Below are 20714 nucleotides of genomic sequence, written 5' to 3'. Positions count from 1 at the left end.
AACCTCATCAGCTCCCTTGAGGGCCACAAGAACCGGAAATTCAATTTGGAGCCGTTCGACTTCTGTGTTTTTTCGATGTCTGGGCTGTTTACGTACTCCTTCTTTTTCTGGTGGGAGTTCGAGGAGTTGATCAAGGGGACACAGCACGCATGTAGGACTTCGGGGCAAATGATGTTGCGGCTCAATGTCATGGCATGATGATGCTAATTATCCTGGCTATAAGATGGAAGTGAAGAGACAACGTCACAGAGTCTTGGACTCCGCCTACGAATGCTCCCTGGATGCGCGCTTAGAGGACATAGAGAATTTTTGCTTTCTTGCGTATCAGACATACGAATGCTCCCTAGATCTACTCCAAGACATCACAGGAGTTTGACCGTCATGCGCATCAGGCGTACGAATGCTCCTTGGACACCTGGTGTAAACTTAACTCCACGACTAAGTATGATAACGAGCATGCAGAGAGCGTTCATATACACGTGCATAAGAAACTAGCCCTCAGCACAACACCTCACGTGCGCGCACTCGAATGCTCCCTGTATGCAAGTGCAAACCCCCTTTCGAAGCTATAAAATACTGCTATTTTGCACGTCTGACAAGGTCATCTCCAGAGACCAAGAAGAGCCTGGGGAAGCCTAGGATATGCTCAAGGAACTGACTGGGTTCCAGCAATTCATTTTACATATACTGTTTGCTTTGGGGTTTGCGCGGCTGCAGTTTGCCGTTGTTCAGGGAGTCTCCGTAAACAACGAGCGTAAAGACTATGACGAAATAGGCGCGGTCGTCTTCGTTATGGCATCGCGGTGGAAACCGTTTTGTATCAAGTAGCGTAGGTATACGTAAACTCCTTGAACGCAAACGCCTGACCTCCAAAACTCCAAAAGACAGTCCATCGCTTAGGTGCACGTTCACAAAAAAAGAAGAGAACAAAGAAATATCAACAGGAAGGGAGAAACAGACGGGGACATCGGAACTACCCCTGAGGAACACACATCAAGCGCTTCGCCCGCCACTTGCCGACCTCCCACCCCATGCGCCAGCGCCAACTCTTGCTCCACCGTCTCCGCACTTCCTTCCCCTCGCCTTCGAATTCCACTCGCGTGTCTGCTCCCCACGTGACGCGCTTTCCCCCAGGAGCAAGTGGCTCGGCAGCACCCACGACGCCAAAAGCCTGCATGCCGCTGACCTCGCGGCCGATCCAGTTGCCTTTCTGCGGCGATACAGGGCTTTGCATCGATGAAGTGGCAGCCAGGGTAGACGGGGCTGACGTCGACCGCTCCCGCAAAGGCGCGCTGTCAGGTTGGCCTTCGATCCAGACGTCTGTCGCTCCTGTGTCGTCTTCGCCAACGCCGTCCTCCTCATCAATAGATGGCTCATCAGTAGGCCTCTCCCGGCCCAAAATCCCAGAAGGAGATGGGTATAGCGTAGCGGCTTCTTCGCGGCGGCCCCACTCGTCCCAAAAGGCTTCGACCGTGTGGAGTTTCGCCTCTAGGTACTTTGCCCAACTGGCGAACACGACGGTGCGCGAAGCGCCACAAACTTGGGCATAGACGCGGCCAGGTTTGGGTCTGGGCATGTCCACGGGTGCACCGAAGTCTACGGTGCTGCTGCTGTTGCTACTGCTTGTTGTGGAGGGAGATTGATAGCAGCCTGGTGCTGGAAAGTAGGACGATCCTGATATCATGTGTGCTGGGGGAGAGACAGGAGACGCAGGTGAAGGCGTCTCGGGTGGAGATAATGGTGCCGAGTGTGAGCGCGAACGAGGTGGTGTTTTGGTGGAAGCAGGCGATAAAACGAGTATCGAGCGCATCTGGGGAGACGACTCGGTCGTTTGGATGAAGCGCTCAAGCTCTAGCTCAAGAGGAGCACCCGCCGTTGTTGGAAGCTGGTAAAAGAGCGGCGGAGCCGTCGTCGTAGTTGGAGTCGAGGGACAGCTGGTGTTTGGACTGGCCATGGGCGGGGTTGGAGGAGGTGTCGGCCAGGGGTCCAGATCCTGGCTATGAATTCCGGTAGAAATGAGGGGTCTAGGGGATGAAAGCAGTCGTGAAGGGTCGGGCAGTTTGTTACGGTACCCTGCCCGGTACCAGCGAACCACAGCGGCGGTACGGCGCTGCCGATCAATATGTTTGGAGAGTCTTGAAAGCGAGGTCTTTGGCGAGGGGGGAACACTGCCAAAGTCGTTGTCGATACCTGGCCAGAGCATGCCGATGACGGCGGAGGAAGGCCATTCCAGAATCCATGTCAAAAAGTCGTCGGGAAGGCGAGCCGTTGGACAGTCATTCATGTTGCTGTTGAAAGACTGCACTAGAGCGGCAACGTACGCCTCGCGGTCGAAAGGCCGTACATGTGGTAAGATGTGTCTTCTCGATGGGAGGAAAAATGGTTGATGGACTGCTTCGAGATAGATTTGGAGAAGTGCACGGCGAGATGAGGAAATCGGACTTTTGCGAGATTCCATTTGGCTGTCAATCAGATCGCGCCAATGCCGCGAAACGCAGTGCATTTTGATCAAGCTGGTCAAAGGGAGGTGACTGAGGATCTGCAGCTGGACACGGACTGGAAGTGCCTGTGCAGACATGGACGGTGCAAGATGTCGTTTGGTAATGGTCCTGGTAGTCCGCGGATCAAAGCCGCGCTGGGTAGCCTTTTCGTAAATGACTTGAATGGCATCGCTAGATACACCGGTCCGGTATGTGATTTCAGAGTCGCTCAACAGACCAAGGGATTTTAGCGTAACGACTTGGGCGAGCGTGGCGATATCGTGTTGAGACATCTTTGCGTGACTGCTTTGGGATTTGGCGAAGAGCAGTGCTTGCAAAAGAGCCCGAGTATTTGAGGACGAGGGAAAAACTGAGCAATTTTGAGGGAAATCCAGCGCAGGTAGAAGAAGTGACAGCGAGTCAATGGCAAAATCTGTAGTCTGGAGCGGCCATGGTTGACAAAAAATTATACAACCAGGCAGGCAATGGGTGACGCCAGAGGACGAAATAGAGTTCGGATCTGCAGACTTGTGCCAGGATCAGCTCGCGTAGACGGACAGCCCTGGTCGGATGCGGGAGACTCACCATCCAATGATGCCTCTCTTGGTTAGTACGGGTCAAAAGATCTGCTGTAACAAGGGAATCCGCCAGGTGATCACCTCACAGGTTTCTCAGGGATCTTTTTCGACGCCATCTTTGCACGTTGGCCAGTCTGCACGCAACCCAGTCTAACGATGTTTGCCACAATATATTCTGTGGGATTCGAGAGGCGACCAATGACACGTCCAGGATGCAGGTACCCGCGGTTACATCAAAGATGCACCATCTTATCGATGACTTTGGGATGTCTTCTTCACTGCAACACAAGGTCGACGATTTGATCTGAAAACAAACACCTCTATCTCTGCCGGTGCGCAATAAGCAAACGCCATTGATTCGGGCAGACCAATCGTAGCTTCTTTTTGTGGAACAGTCTTGGAAATCTCGACAGACGGAAGCTCTGGAACGTGCTCAGTGGGGTAGTGGTCGATGCTGCCCCTCCACCAACTCGTCTGTCTTCGGCGCTTTTACTTTTCGCCCCAGAGACCGTGCGAATAGAACTGCGTGGTGTTGGCTTCGGCCGCCGTGGGAACGCGACGGGTGAGCCTCGGCCACGTCGGCAAGGAAAGCGTTTATCTTGCGGCCCGCCATGTCTTGCTGGGTTGTTCGTTGCGGCTTGCCGTGGCAAAAGCTTCAACGCACGGCCGTCTTCCATCCGCAAACTGACTGAGGGAGTAAAAAGGTCTGCAAAATCCGCTAGCAGAGTGGGGACTCTGCAGATAGATTGAGAGCCCCCAGAGCCTGTAGTCACATCCAACCACACTGAATTGTAGCACGTGAAAGGAAGTGAATTCAAAGGTATCTGTTGCTTTGAAATCGAAAGTCGCCCTAACACCTGTGTATGATCCACGAAAGAAACTTGAAAAGGACGGCTGTTTCGCAGCACTGGAGGAATCCTGATACTCCAGAAAGGGATGTGGATCAACACGTGCTCAAGTCCCAACTCCTATGTGGCGCGAAATGGAACTGTCTTTCTTTCGCGAACCTCCTGGGAAATGGTGCAAGAGTAATGAAACGCTGCACGGCTAGAAATTAGAGATACAGAATATGTGGTGAAGGTCGTATGAGACAAAAATGTATAGACGGGTCGTGGAAAAGTTTGGGGTGGAAAGGGATGGATGGGGCTGTGACTTGACGGCACATATTCGCGATGTCACAACGAAACTCTCAGAGTTGCTTCTCCGGAAATTCCGGAAGATGTTCACCATATCTTTGCCCACGTGGAACGAGAAGAATCCGAGCACTGTGATAGCTTTCCGCCGCAACGGCCCTCGAAAAGGTCCTGATTGGCTGCTGGATTGAGGCGATCGGGAAGCCACCAGTTTGCCGTGCGTGTCAAAAGCGCCTCTCAGTTTCACGAGACCCGTGGGATGGCCTTTCGATTTGGACTCCTTGCTGTGCTCGAGACCAGAAGCCTCGCCCTAGCCATGCCCACTGCCACCCATCTTGCACACCAGCTCAGTCATCTTCTTGGCCAACTCTGGCACCCGAAAGGGCTTGCTGACGACGTCGTCCATGCCGGCTTCCAATGCCGTGCTAATCTGCTCTCCTCGTACGTTCGCCGTGACCGCAATGACCGGGACGTGTCCCTTAATCGAACCCTCACGCTGCAAGCGGCGTATTTCACGCACAGCGGTCAAGCCGTCCATTACTGGCATTTCCCAGTCCATTAATATTAAGTCCAGCGCGACCGGTGGTTCGTTGCTGGAAGAGTCGAATGAAGATTTGGGGTTGTCGGTCGTGTTGGTCGTAAAAGAGGAAATGGTGGAGGTAGGGCTCGAGGCCGAGGAGGCTTCGGTCTGCCGATGGGCGCAGTACTTTGTCCGACGAAGAAATTCCAGCGCCTCCGCACCATGATTGGCTACGGAGACCTCCCATCCTTTGTTTCGTAATTGGTTGGCGAGGACGCGCTGATTTATGAGGTTGTCTTCGACGAGGAGAATGTGTATCGGACTCGGCGGGACAACCGAAAGCCGTCTCAGCATTGACGGTCTCCTAAAGGGCTTTGGCCTAACCTTTTCATCGTCCCCCTTTTCAGAATCGTGGATTGAGCTTGCTCCACTTGCTTTCCTGCAAGGTGGCGACTCTGACGCTGGGCTCTCGGCGGCAAGTGGCGTCATCAAATCTGGAATTAGCTGTGTTGCTTCCCCTGGGCAGTCTTGATCCCGAGAACTTCGTCTTGCCTTGATGTAAAACGAAAATGTGCTCCCGTGCTGGCTTGAGCCAGAATGCTTGCTCGAGCTAGAAAACCATATTTCGCCACCATGCATCTCTGAGAGCCGCCGGGAGATGAAGAGACCTAAGCCACTGCCCCCGTAGCTGATGTGAGTGCGGGGACTGGCCTGGCTGAACCGCGCAAATAGCAGTTCCTTTTCATCATCCGACAGTCCTCGGCCTGTGTCTTCGACCGAGTATTGGATGAAAAGGTTTTGTTCTGGATCTTGGGCCCAGTCTGTAAGCAGACTTGGTGCTTCATCAGCGGCCACAGTGCGAATGCTACTGTCGGTTCCATTGGGATAGACGACGGGACGAATGACTGCAGCGCTCACTGAGACCGTGATTTTGCGAGTGGCTTCGAGTCTTGTGAATTTGATCGCATTGGTGACAAGATTGATGAGAATTTGAAGTAATCGAGTTGGGTCAAGTGATATGTGATCGGTTCCCACAATGGTGCGGTATGAGGGCTCGACGCGGAATTTGAGAGCAACGTCCGCGGCTTTGGCTTCAGCTTCAAACATCTTGACTGCGTGCCGGCCTATCGAGTCAGGTTGTGCGTCGACGGGTGTCATGACCAAAAGACCGGAATCGAGCTTCGACATGGTAAGAACGTCGTCGACGATGCATTTCATGTGTTGACTGCATTGCGCAATCGTTTGAGCGGCTTCGACTCCATCTTTGAGGAGTTGACGGCAAGTTTTGGCCATCTCTTGGCCTGAATTGATCTTTTGACTGTGTGATTCGATGATGCTGTCCGCACATTGAATGATAGCCTGGGTCTGTCAGCAAGGAAGACTTGAACGGAGGGATGAGACCAAGAATATTGGCATTTGATGTGCCCTGTCAAATGCAAACTTACACTCAAAGGGTTGCGCATCTCGTGCGATGTCGTGTCGATGAAGCTCTCAAGTTGTCTTTTTGACCGCAAAGCATCATTTGTACGCTTTTTCTGCAGACCCTCACCCCATTTGAGGCGACTGGAAGGAATCAGTGCACGGCCTTGATTTGTACTCATCCAACATACCTGATGTCTGTCACTGCACCCACAATTTCTTGCACTTCGCCGCTATCACTGAGCTCCGGAAAAGCCGAAATCAGAATCCACATGCTGTGGTTCCAATGATCCTCACTCTCGTCGGTCGTGTAATGAGGTGGTTTCCATTTTCTCTTGAGCCGCAACTCCATCGCCACCGGCTCTTTCTCTGTCATCAGCCCTGAAAAATGTTGTTCGCATCGACCTTGGTCCTCTGGGAGACACAGCTCTTGCCATGTCTCGCGAAAATCGATGAGGTCCTCAGACAATTGAGAAATATTGAACCAAGCTTGGTTTCGGTATGTGAAGCGCCCATCTGACCCGACTATGAAGATACCGACATCGGCTCGCTCTGCAAAACGCTGGAATTTCTTTTCATTCCTCTCGGCTTCCTTTTGAGAGACAACGAGTTGCTCAGCGAGATTGGCCTTCATCAACTCGGCTTGAGTAATCATTCTTTCCCGTTGACGGATATCTTCTTCGTGGAGTACCACTGACGCACCACTGGTGGCGAGAAGGCGACTGGTAACGCCCATGAATGTCTGATACTCTTCGTCATACGGACGTCGAGGGTTGATTCCAACTACAAGAAAGCCCAAGACGTTCTTCGTTGTTGTTGGACAGATTGGACAAATGACTGCGTAGCGGGAAGGATCACCAAATCCGCGCCACTGAATTCCATCGAGCATACCTGGGGGTATCATCCCGTCCTCGAAGTCCAGGATTGTTAGCCCTCTTGACTTGATGGCTTCGCGAAGAAATGGCACGAATCCTTCAGAGCTCATCCAGAAATCCACGCGGGATGGTGCAGCAGGATGTCCATCAGGCACACCCAGAGAGCCTTTGAGCACACACTGCTTGCCTATGGAAGACGAGGTTGTGGAGATTGACATTGTGTCGCTGGAATCTTCGTCTTCCATGGCGTAGAGCAAGGCAAACGGAACGTCCTTTTCATTTTCCGATAGGGCACCGAGAAGGAGTTTCCAGAAAGAGTCCAAAGTCCGCGCACGGGAGGTTGCTTCGCTGAGTAGTAGAAGTGTACTTAGCCTTCTCTGGGAGACGACATCTTTTGTGCTTTCTGTCACAGGTTCGTAGTGGCCAATGACTTTTCCATGATCACCCAAAATCGGTATCATCGTAAATGAGAAGTATGTCTCTTCAAGAGCGCCACGCCTCATGAGAAAGATAGGAAGGTTGTGCTCTTGGACAGATTCGCCGAGAAGGATATTCCTGGCTGTGAAGGGGGTGAAGTGATCCCAGTACTCCTTCAGCGCGACTGTCGCACTCTTGCCCATGGCCATTGGATGCAGGTCTCCAATTAGCTCGAGGTAGGGCTCGTTGTAGAGCATAATGACTTCGGGTCCCATAAACAGTACCTGATCAATGAATTATCAGTGGGCCATACTCTTATGAAGCAAACAGAACTTGACAAAATAGCAGAGACTCACGGCAGGTCTAGTATCCCGAAGAACGAGATTGGCCATAGCTCGCAGCTGTGATGACCATGATTTTCTGGGCCCAAGCGCAGTCTTATCCCAATCAATGGAGCGAACAAACTTCATCCATTCCGTGAGTTCCCCACATGGAGGATCCGCCGTCCAATCGAAGCCATTTCCGTACTCGCCACATTCATCCCGGCCAACCGATTGAATATGCGATAACCGCGAAAGGCGAGTAATAGCTTCTTCAGGGACTTGTGCCCACCCCGAGGTCTGCTGCAGGATATGGATGTCATCGTGGCTGCGTGTTCGCACGTTGCTTGGCCTTCTTGAGTGACTGGCTTCTTTTGGAGTTCTTGAGCCAGGTGTAGCTGCCCTGCTCACAGACGGGGAGCCCTCAGTTGTGATGATCTCCGGAACGGATGGACGGCGTTCCTTTTCCAGTGCGCTGATGATGCTCCATCGATTCTCGAGGATCACCTTTGTCCATCGCATACCACTGTAGGTGAAAGCTTCCATTCTCGACTCTTTCTTCCGACTGAACATCCATTTTCTGAACTTGGTGTACGGTCTGACAGAGTATGCGCCAGGTGAGTCCATATTTTCCTTTCCGGATACCAAGGACATCAGATCGCTGTCCACTGTGGCATGTACTGCAGGATTGAAGTACACAGGCTGAAGAAGGCATCCGGACTTATCTGCAATGTCCAAGTCGAGAATGAAAGTGGGCCTTGGGTCCTGCACCAGGAAATCGACGAGGCCAACGGCCTTGAGCGCGTCCACGACAGGTCGACATTTCTCTGGTCCATTTTCGTAGCGCCTGTTCATTGTAGGGAGTGGGTCATGGTCTTTTGGCACGGCTGCCAAGCTGCTGCTGTTATGGCTCATCGCTGCGGAGGTCGTATGGACAGCGCCCTCTGTCGCAGCACCATTGTTCATTCCGCAAGCAAGCAGCGCAAAGGCGCCAACTTGTTTGATTCAGACACAGGGACAGGGCGTCGTTTTCAGCAAACAATCCGGTAATGCAAGTGTGGGTGAAATCAGTACATCCTCGAAAATCGCGGTTGGGTGTCGTGGTGGTTGAGATCAGAGTACAGCGCGAGAAAGTTGGAGACTACGTGAATTTGGTCAGTTCCAGAATACCAGGCGTTGCCAAAATCTCACGAGCTAGTGGCGCTTGGAGAAGATCGGATGGCGTTGGCGGCTGCGGTGACGCAAGGAACAAAGGTTCTAGACCATCATGACCTCATCCCTGTTGCCAGCCCGACTCTCAGTAACTTGCGATTAAGTCGACGATGGGAAAAGCGAAGCATCCGGATTCACGAGGGAAAAAGTGCCCTTCATGTAGCGACTCCAGGCACCAGGGCGACTGGGCGCTCAGCCGTCAGCACAGCCGTTGAGTTCCCGAATCTGAGTGTCGAGGCGGCAGTCTGTGGACCGGATCGCTTGCAGTCAGCCTGGTGTCAGCGGAAAGTCAGGGTCTGACGGTTCGAGATTAGCATGCGACAGGTGTTTCTGAGCGAGCCACTCGTGCGAGTAATCTCATCCCGAATGCGTCATGCTGACCAAAGCAGTTGGAACACAACACCACCAAAATGCCGTCACTGGCCGGCAATTGCGGGTTCTGTTTTTGGGACCACGCGGCTATCTCATTTCCACCGCTCTGGTGGTACGAAAATCCCCGCCATTCCACCGTTTCTGGCAACGGCCTCTCTAAACGTGCACTATTTCCGAGTCGCTGGAGACGTTATGGGAATTGGATATGGTCGAATGTGAAATATGATCCCATTTTGAACCTCGATCCATTGCTGTTGGTCCCTACGGTCTTATCTATTCTTCATCGTTGTCCTCATCATCACCCATGACCAATGAAGGGATCTCCACGTCTTCGTCTTCGTCGTCTTCGGCCTCTTCCATCTCGTAACTTGCTTTTTCCATGGATGCGATGGACACCTCAGGTGCTTCGTCGGTTTGGACTGACGCTTTTTCTCTGGACGGAACCTCTGAAGGACTCGCAATGCGCGCCCGTTTGGGAGAAGGGGCCTGCGCTTCGACGTCTTCGCTCTGTCGCTTCTCAGGTCCATCCTGGACAGGGGCGTCTTCGACGTCTGTGCCTCCATTGAAGTGCTTTGCGTCGACTTCCTCAACTAGGTCGGCCGCTTGCACCTTCGCCTCCACCTTTTGGGCATGAGTGGTCTGTATCGCAGGAGTATCGACTTCCATGTCGTCGGTCGATTCCTGGGGAACCTTAGCCTCTTCAACCTCCTGCTCTTCCTGAACTTCTGCATCGTCTTCGCTCTCCTCCTCGTCCTCGATATCAGTATCCGAGTCCAGAGTTCTGCCGTTGCTGGTCTTGATAGCGGGCACACGAGGCCGCAAAAATGCCTCGACCTCAGGCCTAGAAGGATACAATCTTGCAAGGAGAGGAACAAGACTCGCACTTGTGCCGGCACCGTTCAAGCAGCTAGAAATGAGTGCTTCTTCATGCTTGGTCAAGACTGCAACTTGATCCATGCGACTGCGTACAGATTGAACGACGAAGTCTGCCGGAAGCCGAAGAAGCAAAATTGGAAGGAGCGCAGAGGCACAGGATTGGACGCCATGAGGGACTGTCGTTTCCGAAACTGTTGGCTGTGGCGCTTTCAGAAAGCTGTCAGCGTTGAGTGAACCTTGTGCAGCATTTTTGTTCCCGTTCTTGACAACAGCAGATGAGTTCGGAGTGTTGTTTGCTTTCTTGCGTGGCAAAAGATCATCACAGCAAGCATGCACAATGCCATTTAAGCTCTTCACCTGCGAGGCCTGGAGTCCATCTCCCATATGTGGCAGAATCTGAGAGAGGATGGAGTAGACCGCGGCACGGACAGAAGGGAGAAGCTGCTCCTCTTGGAAGAGGAAGACAAGGCGCTCCAAAAGGAACTCCATGAGCGGCGTCATAGCCTGTCCAAAGCGTTCAAGAACGGCTTCGATAAGACCGATGGCTGCCACATGAATCTGGGGCAAAATCGTCCACAGGTTGTTCCGCTCCTCTCTTCCGATCTGGTCATTGTACGCTAGACCGCTCTCATGTTTTTGGTTTCTTGAGGCTGGAGCCGTCACAGACAGGACTCTAGTGACTAGATCCATGATGTGAGCAATGCGATAGTTGACGGGCGTTGCGGATGCGGTCGGGTTGCAGGTCATTTCTGCAAGTAGCTGAAGAAGACCAACGAGACGTTGGCCACCCGCGTGGATGCTGGACCAGCTAGGAAATCCGCACGCATCTTTCTCGGCTTGGACTTCTCTTTCCGCAGCCTGGTTCGAGGTGTTTGGCGATTGAACGCCTGTGACAGACTCCCAATCTTCCATGACACTGCGGAAGACCTTGTTGGCTGCCTGATGGGCTGCAGATACAACACTGAGCAGAGACTTTTCCCATTCCTCCTTGGAAGCACCTTTCGCAGCACAGCAGGGAAGCTGTGCAAAGAGGTTTCGAGCTGCCGCAAGGCCACTGGCGGTCAGACGGGTGGCTTGTGTCGAGGACGCCGAGGCAACAACATCCGCAAGAAACTTGTTGATTTTGCCCAAGTGCGGACGGAATGTCGTGGGGTGACGAGGGAGGAGCCTCGAAAAGCTCTCGAATACTGTCTCAACTAGCTGCGGGTCTCCTTGGGCAAGCAGATTGAGGCAGCTCGTTATGAATGGCGTCAACGACGGTGTCGTGATTTCTCTTACCAGTGTTTGGTAGTCACGCGTGAGCATGAATATTCTGGTAAGAGTCACGATGGTCATGACTTTAGTTGTGGCGGGATCGTTCTTGGGGAATATGCCCAACAGCCCTCGGACCCAGGGGCCGCATTTTTGGAGCATCTCCCAGCCGCCGAGTTCAATTGCGGTTTTGCAAAGAACCACGGCGGACCATCGACCCTCTACAGACTTATCCTGGAGGAGGGTGGAGATTTGAGTCCTGAATTTGTGGACAAGAACAGAAGATTCGGAAGCATCCTTGGCCGCGGAGTTGTGCGAGGAAGACAAGATTGGTCTGCACGGGACAAGTAGGGCGGTGATTTGAGGAATGACGGCTGGAAGTTGCTTGGGCGGGACAGAAGAAATGCGGTAGGTTGCGGCCTTGAGTGCGTTCGCCGCGTAGGCGTCTTTCAAAGGCGCCATTTTGGCTTTGGCGTGGTGATGGCCGTTTGTTTGGTGTTGAGGAAAAAAAGTTCAATTAGCTGACGTCGGCGCGAGTGCGGCGATTGGCACAGGGCGCGCGTCCGGGCGCATCCCTGCCCGCCAGCTCGGAGGTCCCTTTTGGTTCCGCAAGTCAGTTTCGCAGCTCCACCATCCACCTTCGCCTTCCCCAAATCCGTCCTTGGTCAAACTCCGTTGTTTCGTAGGGCTGAACCTCTACCCGATCCTCATGGCCCTAGCATGTTAACCTTTTGAACATTTCTAGGTCGCTGCGCGGGCTGCAAAATCATGCCTGTATTTCTCCCTCCCCCTGCTACGTCACCTCTCTCGTACTGATGCCCGGCTGCAGGACAACGCAAAGGCAATTGGATACATTGCTCAGCTCGACGACGCGCGATGCAACGCCCGCTGGGGCGACGTACCTGAGCTTGCCAGGAAAATCGAAAAGCACGCGCCTCACCGTACATGTACACGACTCCTCTCCCCTAGAATACTTCGCAGAAACCTGATGGGACAGTAAGGCTTGTACACCACTGCGAGAGCAGAAGCGCATGTCGCTGCGCACTACCGAGCCCAACATGCTCCACCCCCTTCTCCGACTGCCGCGACCCCTCCGCCCGATCTACGGACTCTCATCGACCCGCTGGCCGCTGCTCTGGGAGCAGACACGACGCACAAGCAAGATGCATTTGCAGCGGCTGTGTGCTTGGGATGGATACATTCAGTCTTGGATGAGCCTGATCTTACCATATCAAGACTCCCTGCCAGTTTCGAAGACAAGATAGCAGAGTTGAACGCTGGGGATGAGACCCTGTCTGGCTGGACCCAGGTCTGCATAATCAAGGGAGCATATTTGAAGGGTAGGCACAGGTTCGCGCCATTGCGCGATGACAGGCTGACTTTACTAGGTTCCGCGCTCAAGAAGTCGGGGTCCGCGACCGAGGCGATGCAGACGTTCCAATCAGTCTTTCGATTTCTTTCGCAAAACATTCTCAGCTCCGCTTCTCCGCAATTCAAGTGTTGGTCAGAAGCCTTGCTTGCCCACCTCTGCCTCTTTCAAGACCTTTCGAGACCTGGCGCCAAAGTAGAAGAATTCAATCATTCTATCCAAACTTTCCGCCTGTGGGCGCGCGTCACAGACAACGGCAAGTCTCTGTTCGGTGGTCTCGACGGGAGCGACCCACCCAACATGCGACGTGCTGTATGGAAAGCTTACTATGGCTCTCTTTCTACTATACTTCGACGCCGCATGCTCTACACTGGGTCTTCAGACCCTGCGGACCCCCTGATGAGAGATGATGCAGAGCATGCTTCTGAAGAGCAGTACATTTCAGCTAGACTGCACCAGCGGTCAGAAATGAGACTAGCCGAATCGGTCTATGAAGCTCTGCTGCTCAAAGAGAAGCGTTTCCCGAAAGCCAGGGAGGACAACGAGGAAATCGATTCGTGGGCCGAGTCTGTGATGCGCAATTGGCGGGTGTTCTGTGGACCTACTTGGACAGACGATGAACTTGGCGAAGGGGGAAAGACTGGCGTCGGCAAATGTGTTCTCGATGTGGGTTTCGAAAATCGCTGTATGGTGTGTTGGAAACTGACCAAGACTGCAGATTCTGTACCGGGCTGCCACGAAGTCGTACCATTCCACCAGCATGCTCCGTCACTTGTTCATTGTGCACGCTTCCCTGGCCGAGTTCGATCTTGCATTCAAGGCCTTCGATTCATACGTCGAAATCATTAGCAGGGGAAAGGATCGAACAGAGCAAAGTGGCGAAGAGGATCCGGGACTAGATGACAACGATATCGTACTCAGAACTGCATCGGAGGCCATCAGGATTCTCTGTCGATTTGGCTCTTTCAACGAAGCCGAAAAGGCCAAGAAAGTTGGAGAGCAGATAGAAAAATGGCTAAAGCAACACACGCCCGCATCGAGACCAGGTACGGCCAAGACCAACGGCGCTGAACCAGAACACGAGAGACCCACGGAAAGTTCGATATCACCACGGGTGCTTGCCATTGCCCACCGCGCGATAGGCATCAGCCGGGCCCATTGGGCAAGACTCACTTTCGAGGCGACGGCGAGGTCAGCACTTCAAACACAAGCGGCCCTGGCTCTTCGTCGTTCATTGAGTCCCGAGTATGGGGACCAAAATAATCTGGAGACACACTATGCGCTCGGGTTGCTCCTTGCTGAGATGCGGGACATCAACGGAGCCATCAAGATCGTAAAGCGTGCTTTGTCGACATACTCTCAACCTGACGGCCTGAGGACGCCCGATGGCGTTTTGAGTGAGGATGCAGGTGATGAAGAGGCAGAGTACATCCGTGAGAGGAAATTGATTCCTCTCTGGCACCTCCTCGCCCTTCTACTCACTGCAAAATCCGATTTCACCACAGCTGAAAAAACAGCGGAAGCTGCATTCGAGCAATTCAACGATCCGTCTGTTCTATTTGGTGCCCCTGATACATTCAGGAGTGAGCATCTCAATGACAGCAGTGCGGGACCACCTGGCCATCAAGGAAAGGCAAACCACGGGCTCGTTGATCGCATGGAGGCTTTTGAGAAGGAGGGCATTCTTCAGGTAAAGTTTACTCAACTCAAGTTGTTGGAGGTCATTGAAGGTACCACCGCTGCGGTCGACGCAAGCATGGAACTCTTGGCCCTTTACAAAAGATTGTTCGGCGACCCATCCAGCAGTCAGCCAAAGACTGCTTTGGGGGGTTCCTCGGAAGCCCTGCCCCACAGCCCCTCTGCGACGAGGGTGTCCATGTTTGGGCGGTCTCGGGCTTTGAGGAAGAATACCAACCAAGGAGTGCGAAGTTCATCCGGACCACCAGCCAGCAGGAGGAGCTCTTCCAGGCCTTCAACCATTGCGACCGAGGGGACTGCGGGACCGACCATCCAAGTGACAGACGAAACTGGTAAGGCAAACGGACACCGTTCTTTTCCTAGTTTGGTCAAGCCTCTGGAGAGGCACAGTTTTCTTTCCAAAACTGGAAGCATCAAACTGAAAAAGAGGAGCTCAAGCGTTGCTAAAACGGCCGACTCAGCAGAACCCTCGGAGAAGACCGACTCTGTCGCGGATGGAGCCACCAGACGTGGAAGCGCACCTTCTGGAAAGGCCCGTGGTTCCGTCGCCAGTTCCAACGATCAGCCATTCCGTTCAGTGGCTCACAACCTCTCTCACAAGGACGAGCCGCCTCCGGCCGGACACGAGGACCAACCTCCCCAACAGGATACCCGCCTGCCGGCTCCCTTCCCCCGTCCATACTTTTCTTTGATCGAGCCGCAGTTCCCAAAACTGCAGGAGCGCAGGCATACTACTTCGCTTCTTATAGACGTTTGGCTCTTCATTGCCGGTTTGTACACGCGAGCGGCGCTTTTCGAGGATGCCAAGGGTGCTGTCGACGAGGCCTTCAAATTGGCGGACAATCTTGAGCAAGAGGTCGCCCAAGAATCATCAAGCGCCAAGTTCTTTTCCGAAAGAGGTTGGGGCGGTGGCAAGAGTGTCGAGGAGCTATGGGCCGATATTTACGCCTGCGTAAGTTTCACAATGTTTACGCTAGATGGTGACTCTGACATTTTCTAGCGTGGCCAAATCGCACACTCGGAAGGCGAGCCTCATGAGGCATCGACCCAATTTGAGAAGGCTCTGTCGCATGATCCAGACGATTCTGTGGCCGTCGTTGGTCTCTCGAATATCCTGCTCGATATCTACACGAAGGCAATTCCTCCGGAGCCCATTGAGTTTTCTGGCGCCTCGCGACTCCAGCCATCAAAGGAGTCGAAGCGGCCAAATGGCCAATCTCCGAGTCCCGAAGAGCTGAATCGCCTTGCTGCCAGAGATCGCGCGTACGGCTTACTCTCCACGCTGACGAAACTAGGGAGTGGTTGGGACGACTCGGAGGCCTGGTTTTCCCTAGCCCGTGCGTATGAAGAGGGCAGTCAAATAGAAAAGGCAAAGGAGGTTCTTTGGTGGTGTGTTGAGCTTGAGGACACCAAGGCACTGCGTGCGTGGAACTGCGTTGGTGTTGGGGGATTCGTCCTCTAGTATCAGGCCGCAGTCATGATACCCTTTGTAATTACTGAGCGCCGCTGCGGTTGGCCGTCAGGTACAGGCTCCTACGCATTTTGTGATATACCATTTGCTGCGTCTGTGGGTATCTTGCACGTGGTTGCCCCTTGGTTCTCTTCCACCCTTTCGATCTTTCCTTGTGGACCCTGCACATCCTTCACTTTCACTTTTGGAACCGCAAAACCAGACGTCTTCGCAATCTTCCGTTTGTGCTTGAGCCACTCCTGGGCTGTTTCGCTCAAAGGCTCGCTTGCCGTATTCCCAAGTTCTGAGGTGCGCTATTTCAGATCAGGTTGGTCACTTGCAATTTCCCAATCCGTGCGCGCTTTTTTGGTTACCATGACCAAATTGGAAGGTTGTTGGGATCTCACCTCGTCGCAGTAACTCGCCTCGTTTCAACAAAGAACCAACACCTCAGACACGAGCATTGTCAACGAGCCTGTTGCAGACATGGCGACTGAGACTCCAGCACCGAACAAAGAGACAAAGAGACGCCCTCACCGCAACCTCGACGACAACCTCACCATGGATCACACCCAAGGCCATGTCCACCAACCTGGACCTAAGGCTGGTGAAGAAAATACCTACATCAGAGTGAAGCGCAGCGGTAGCCTCATGGGCGCAGGAACAACGGACGACGAGGAATTGCTTCTGCCAATGCAAAACGATCCGGCTAGCAAAGATATCACGGCACCTGACGACTTCGACGATGCGTCACCCTCCAGTGATGATGACGGCCAGACGCCTCTTCTCAGCACTCCTCGGACTACCGTTACGCCGAGCACTCGTTCTCGCAAGCTGCAGGATGTTCCTTTGCCGCTCACCACGGCCTCAAGGAAGGCGGCTCGCGACAGGTTCGTCGCTGGACTTCAAGCAGGCATCCTCAATGGCACCGAACCAGGAAGGTTTGAGATTCCTTCGCTGCCTCCTACTCCCACCAAAACAGAAGCGGACGATGCAGTCAAAAAACATCGAGAAGAACTTGAGGCCATCGAGAATCGCCTCAGCGTCGACCTCATCTTTGATCCCAATGTACCCACTAGGGACGACCTGGAAACCAAGCCCCTCGAACAGCTCCCGGAGAGGTATCGCAACATGATGGTGCAGATGCGACACGAATGGGCCGTGAATTTGCAGATTGCTGAGCTCAATCGAAAGATCATCAAGAGTAGATCATGGCGCCCAAAGTTCGTCGTCTTCCCTAGCGGCAACGTGAAGGATGGAAACGCGGAGGAAGAGTCACGCTTCGTAAACGAGAGATTGAAGAAGGGCCAGATTCATGTCGTCAGTTGCTTGAATTGCGAGCTCAAGGGCATGTCGTGTCCACTCAGACGACCAACTCCTGGCTTCCCAATGATGAATCGATACCCGCACTGCCCGAGATGTGAGCGCGAGGGAAAGAGCCACTTGTGCCTGACGATGCGGACGGCAACGGACGAAGAGAAGGAAGCCGAGGATTGGCAGGTAAAGCTTCTGCGTACGCAGTACGACGATGACGAGCGATGGGGAGAGAAGTTGAAGTACTTGGAAGAGGTAAGAAATTCGACCGCATTACTCGCCTGGAAAGGCTAACCACCACGCAGCTCATGGCTCGTAATGCTTCCAAGCTCAATGTTCAGTGCTTCGCCCCTCTCAATCCAGCTCTGCTCCCCCAGTCCAATCGCAAATGGCTGGATCAGCAAAAGCTGGCTGGGTACGGCCTGAGGCCCGCGTTTGATGAGCCCATGAGGCCGCTGAGGAAGGAAGATATCGATGGTGCCAGTTTGGCACCCTGGATGATGGTGCGCGATCAGGAAGTTGCGAAAGAGGAAGAGAGATGTGTCGTAGCCTGAGAGCAATCTTCAAAGACGCAGGTGCTGAATGATGGCCTTGGTTTGGCGAAAACATGAAAGGTTACGATTTCGACTGCTTATTTCGGGAGCACGGTGTTGGGGATGGAGGAAATGGTCAATTTGACGCAAGTCTGGATAGCTTGGTCACTTGGAGCTCCATATGTCCATATCGAATAAACTGGAGAAACGAGACGGCTACTTCAGTCATTCCCTTTCAAAGAGTTTGGTAGCACAGTGCATCACAGCGCACTTGTCCTGCAAGGGAAACACTGAGGATGTTGCTTGAGTCATGTAGCTCCTCCAAGCTCGCCAATCCGAGTCATGATCGCGCGTCAGTTTTTTGCCAGTGCGGTCATGCACAGCTGTTCTTCCGGACCGCGTCTCACGCTCACAAGAACTTCCAACACGCCAGCTCTGAACACCACGTTTCCAACCCTCTCCAATCCTTCACCGACCATATTTGTCTCTCCAACTATCGCAGCCATGTTCGCCCTCCGCCGCTTCGCGCCGAGCTTTTCGGCATCGTCCGCCCGCGCCTTCTCCAGCTCCCCCAGCTCCCAGGCCGCCAAGTTCACGCTCGTCGGCCGCCTCGCGCGCCCGGCGGAGCTCAGGACGTCGTCCAGGGGCGAAGAATTCGTTATCTATTCGGTTGCCTGCAAAGATACGAACAAGGCCGACTCTCCCGCAAGCTTCTACAACGTCGCAAAGTTCTCATTGACGGATGGTTCCAAATCCATGCTGCTTTCTTTGCCCAAGGGGTAAGCTTCACCTTCTACAAAGAACAGCTCTCTCGATTATGTCGGCGAGTTGTAGGCGTGTCATCATGTTGGGGAGCTACGCGAAGAGCTCAGACCCTCGCAATGCGTGAGGCCGATGTGATCGCGCGCTACGACGCGGCTCGCTTCTGCAGGAGGCACAAGAAACTTGATACTACAAAATGTGGCGGTGGATGCTGATTTGGTCTTTTGAAATAGTACTTTGGTGCACGTCAGTGCCGACGCGTCGCACACCAAGAAGGAGGGCGAGGTGGCCCCGCGTCTGATGCTGAGGCAGCGTAAGTCCATTCCGAAAATCTGCAATTCACACCGCAGCAGCATTGACCAAAGACTAATGCCCTTCTTCCAATTGGCAGGCGACTTGGAGATTCTGAGCAGGCCCCGTCCCAGGACCGAGGACGAGGGATTCGGCCAGCAGAACCAAAACGGTGAACAGTACTAGAGCCGCGACGGCGACAGTGGTGGGCTCGGCATGGCATGACCTGGCGTGGTCCGGTGTGGTCGTGCAAGTAAACGAACGAGTATTGGGAAATGACGACGATGACGATGTACCTTTATTCCCCAATCATCAGTCAGTCCACCAGCTATCTGAGGGAACGTCGCGATTACGATGCACCGCATTCGAACGCTGAGCTGGATGTCCGCTGGTTTTTCAATGGCTGCGCCGACGAGCGACCACGAACGCGCGAGCGCCGATACACACAATTGTCAAGACGCACTGCCAATCCCTATCCCCGATACGAGCAAACCAATTCTCCTCTCCTCTTTCCTGTCATCCTTCGAAGCGCGCTTGGACTGGACATTCGACATTCTGGACGGAATGATTCTGGTGAGGTGGATACAGAAGGACAATGTTGTGGTTCTGGGGACATTCATGAAATCAAGAGGGCTGATAGGCCGCAGTACACACGCGGGGATGAACAAGACAAATTCGGGCGCCATGTTGAATTTTGAGTCTTCGATCCCCCTTCTTTTGCGATTGTCGATGATGGCCTATTGCTTGCTGATTTTACTTGCGTCGAGTTGCTATACCATGCTTCGGTTTTCATGTCATGCTCGCGTAGAGAATCATCTCATCTTGATGACGCTTTCCACCGTTTGATGATAATGCTGATCCCGTCTAGCCTACTTATCTTGCAAAGATCTGAACGTAAGAAGCACAGGCTGACCAGCTCACCATTCCTTTCCTCTAGTGTAAATACGGTACCACAGTGACAGCTCAGCGGCGGCGATTGTTCACCTACACAGCTGCTTGTTGGGGATTGAGTCAAGGTGGACGAAGGGAGGCTTTTATACCTCCCATCCACTCCTAGTGCTCAGGCACGTGTCTTCCGCTTTTGCTCCTTTTGCACGTGTGCAAATTGACCTGCTGAGCTTTCTGGACGAGTACGGCTTTCTTCACGCGCAACTCGGCGCGTGGGTGGTGTAGCCACTATAAAGACGAACTTCCCTCCCTTTCTTTTCCATCGCAGCGAAGTACGTTGGCGGTCGACCAACCGAGCGAGGCTTGGTAGCAATAGTCGTGGCACACACAGGCAAAAAACTAAGGTAAAGTGATCAGAGAGAATGCAAATGAGCGACCATAGATATATGGAAATTCTCTATCTCAATAAGGTGTGTGTTCAGGGAGCATTCAAGCGCCTTGCGCACTTGATGTTGGAATTTACTAAGTCCTTTGTGTTGAGTTACAGGGAGTCATCGTAGCTACGTGTGCTACGAATTTTGCTACCAAGCCTCGGAGCCTCGACCCACTGTGCGGGCTCTGGTTCTGGTCTTTCGAACCATCAGAAACTCTTACTTCTTTGGGAGCTTGCCAGCTGCCGACGCGAATCTTTTTTATTTTCAAGGCGGCCATGCGTCAATCTTTCATGTCACTGGCAACTATATCCAACTTGACGTGGCAGACATGATTGCAAGCCACGACGATGTTGTCGACCATGGGCCTGAAACGTCGACTTAATCTCCAATCCAGTCCCCTTCGCTCTGAGTCTGCAAACAAATAACGTGAAAGTAGGGCAAAGAAAAGACGCCGCGACCCACAAGTGAGACAAAAAGTCAGAACAGTCGAGCTCATCTCGATAAACTTGACAGGTGCTTGGT

At 53.2% G+C, this 20714-nt stretch overlaps 9 protein-coding genes across 9 annotated transcripts; 5 read left to right on the top strand and 4 right to left on the bottom strand.

Annotated features, from left to right (window-relative positions):
• Positions 1-973: 973 nt before the first annotated feature.
• BKA78DRAFT_348650 (uncharacterized protein) lies at positions 974-2773 on the bottom strand (the record flags this gene model as incomplete). Its single annotated transcript, XM_066890673.1, has 1 exon — positions 974-2773. One exon carries the CDS (start codon positions 2771-2773, stop codon positions 974-976), a length of 1800 nt encoding a protein of 599 aa, XP_066749270.1.
• Positions 2774-3322: 549 nt separating this feature from the next.
• BKA78DRAFT_10828 (uncharacterized protein) lies at positions 3323-3871 on the bottom strand. The gene has a single exon (XM_066882210.1). The coding sequence runs from the start codon at positions 3733-3735 to the stop codon at positions 3379-3381; it is 357 nt and encodes a 118-aa protein (XP_066749269.1). The 5' UTR covers positions 3736-3871; the 3' UTR covers positions 3323-3378.
• A 630-nt stretch (positions 3872-4501) lies between these two features.
• Positions 4502-8597, bottom strand: BKA78DRAFT_291256 (uncharacterized protein; the record flags this gene model as incomplete). Its single annotated transcript, XM_066885861.1, has 4 exons — positions 4502-6076; positions 6157-6274; positions 6322-7706; positions 7779-8597. The coding sequence occupies 4 exons, from the start codon at positions 8595-8597 to the stop codon at positions 4502-4504; spliced, it is 3897 nt and encodes a 1298-aa protein (XP_066749268.1).
• Positions 8598-8803: 206 nt separating this feature from the next.
• BKA78DRAFT_10818 (uncharacterized protein) lies at positions 8804-9319 on the top strand. The gene has a single exon (XM_066882207.1). The coding sequence runs from the start codon at positions 8961-8963 to the stop codon at positions 9252-9254; it is 294 nt and encodes a 97-aa protein (XP_066749267.1). The 5' UTR covers positions 8804-8960; the 3' UTR covers positions 9255-9319.
• Positions 9320-9379: 60 nt separating this feature from the next.
• On the bottom strand, positions 9380-11950 carry BKA78DRAFT_302277 (rRNA processing/ribosome biogenesis-domain-containing protein). Its single transcript, XM_066887430.1, has one exon. The coding sequence runs from the start codon at positions 11913-11915 to the stop codon at positions 9600-9602; it is 2316 nt and encodes a 771-aa protein (XP_066749266.1). The 5' UTR covers positions 11916-11950; the 3' UTR covers positions 9380-9599.
• Positions 11951-12084: 134 nt separating this feature from the next.
• Positions 12085-16219, top strand: BKA78DRAFT_10732 (uncharacterized protein). The gene is made up of 7 exons (XM_066882197.1): positions 12085-12135; positions 12199-12227; positions 12283-12400; positions 12455-12793; positions 12842-13488; positions 13541-15472; positions 15521-16219. The coding sequence occupies exons 2-7, from the start codon at positions 12222-12224 to the stop codon at positions 15980-15982; spliced, it is 3504 nt and encodes a 1167-aa protein (XP_066749265.1). The 5' UTR covers positions 12085-12135; positions 12199-12221; the 3' UTR covers positions 15983-16219.
• BKA78DRAFT_10768 (uncharacterized protein) lies at positions 16220-17976 on the top strand. The gene is made up of 2 exons (XM_066882199.1): positions 16220-17539; positions 17590-17976. The coding sequence occupies exons 1-2, from the start codon at positions 16457-16459 to the stop codon at positions 17836-17838; spliced, it is 1332 nt and encodes a 443-aa protein (XP_066749264.1). The 5' UTR covers positions 16220-16456; the 3' UTR covers positions 17839-17976.
• A 345-nt stretch (positions 17977-18321) lies between these two features.
• Positions 18322-19056, top strand: BKA78DRAFT_348646 (uncharacterized protein; the record flags this gene model as incomplete). The annotated part of the gene is made up of 3 exons (XM_066890672.1): positions 18322-18596; positions 18813-18892; positions 18971-19056. The coding sequence occupies 3 exons, from the start codon at positions 18322-18324 to the stop codon at positions 19054-19056; spliced, it is 441 nt and encodes a 146-aa protein (XP_066749263.1).
• Positions 19010-19887, top strand: BKA78DRAFT_10757 (uncharacterized protein). The gene has a single exon (XM_066882198.1). The coding sequence runs from the start codon at positions 19225-19227 to the stop codon at positions 19714-19716; it is 492 nt and encodes a 163-aa protein (XP_066749262.1). The 5' UTR covers positions 19010-19224; the 3' UTR covers positions 19717-19887.
• The last annotated feature ends 827 nt before the right edge of the window (positions 19888-20714 follow it).

The sequence above is a fragment of the Phyllosticta capitalensis genome (assembly GCF_038381095.1).
Source record: "Phyllosticta capitalensis strain CBS 128856 chromosome Unknown BKA78scaffold_1, whole genome shotgun sequence".
Classification (NCBI taxonomy): Eukaryota; Fungi; Ascomycota; class Dothideomycetes; order Botryosphaeriales; family Phyllostictaceae; genus Phyllosticta; species Phyllosticta capitalensis.
The sequence above is the reverse complement of the archived record's forward strand: the minus strand, read 5'-3'. Positions and strand labels throughout refer to the sequence as shown.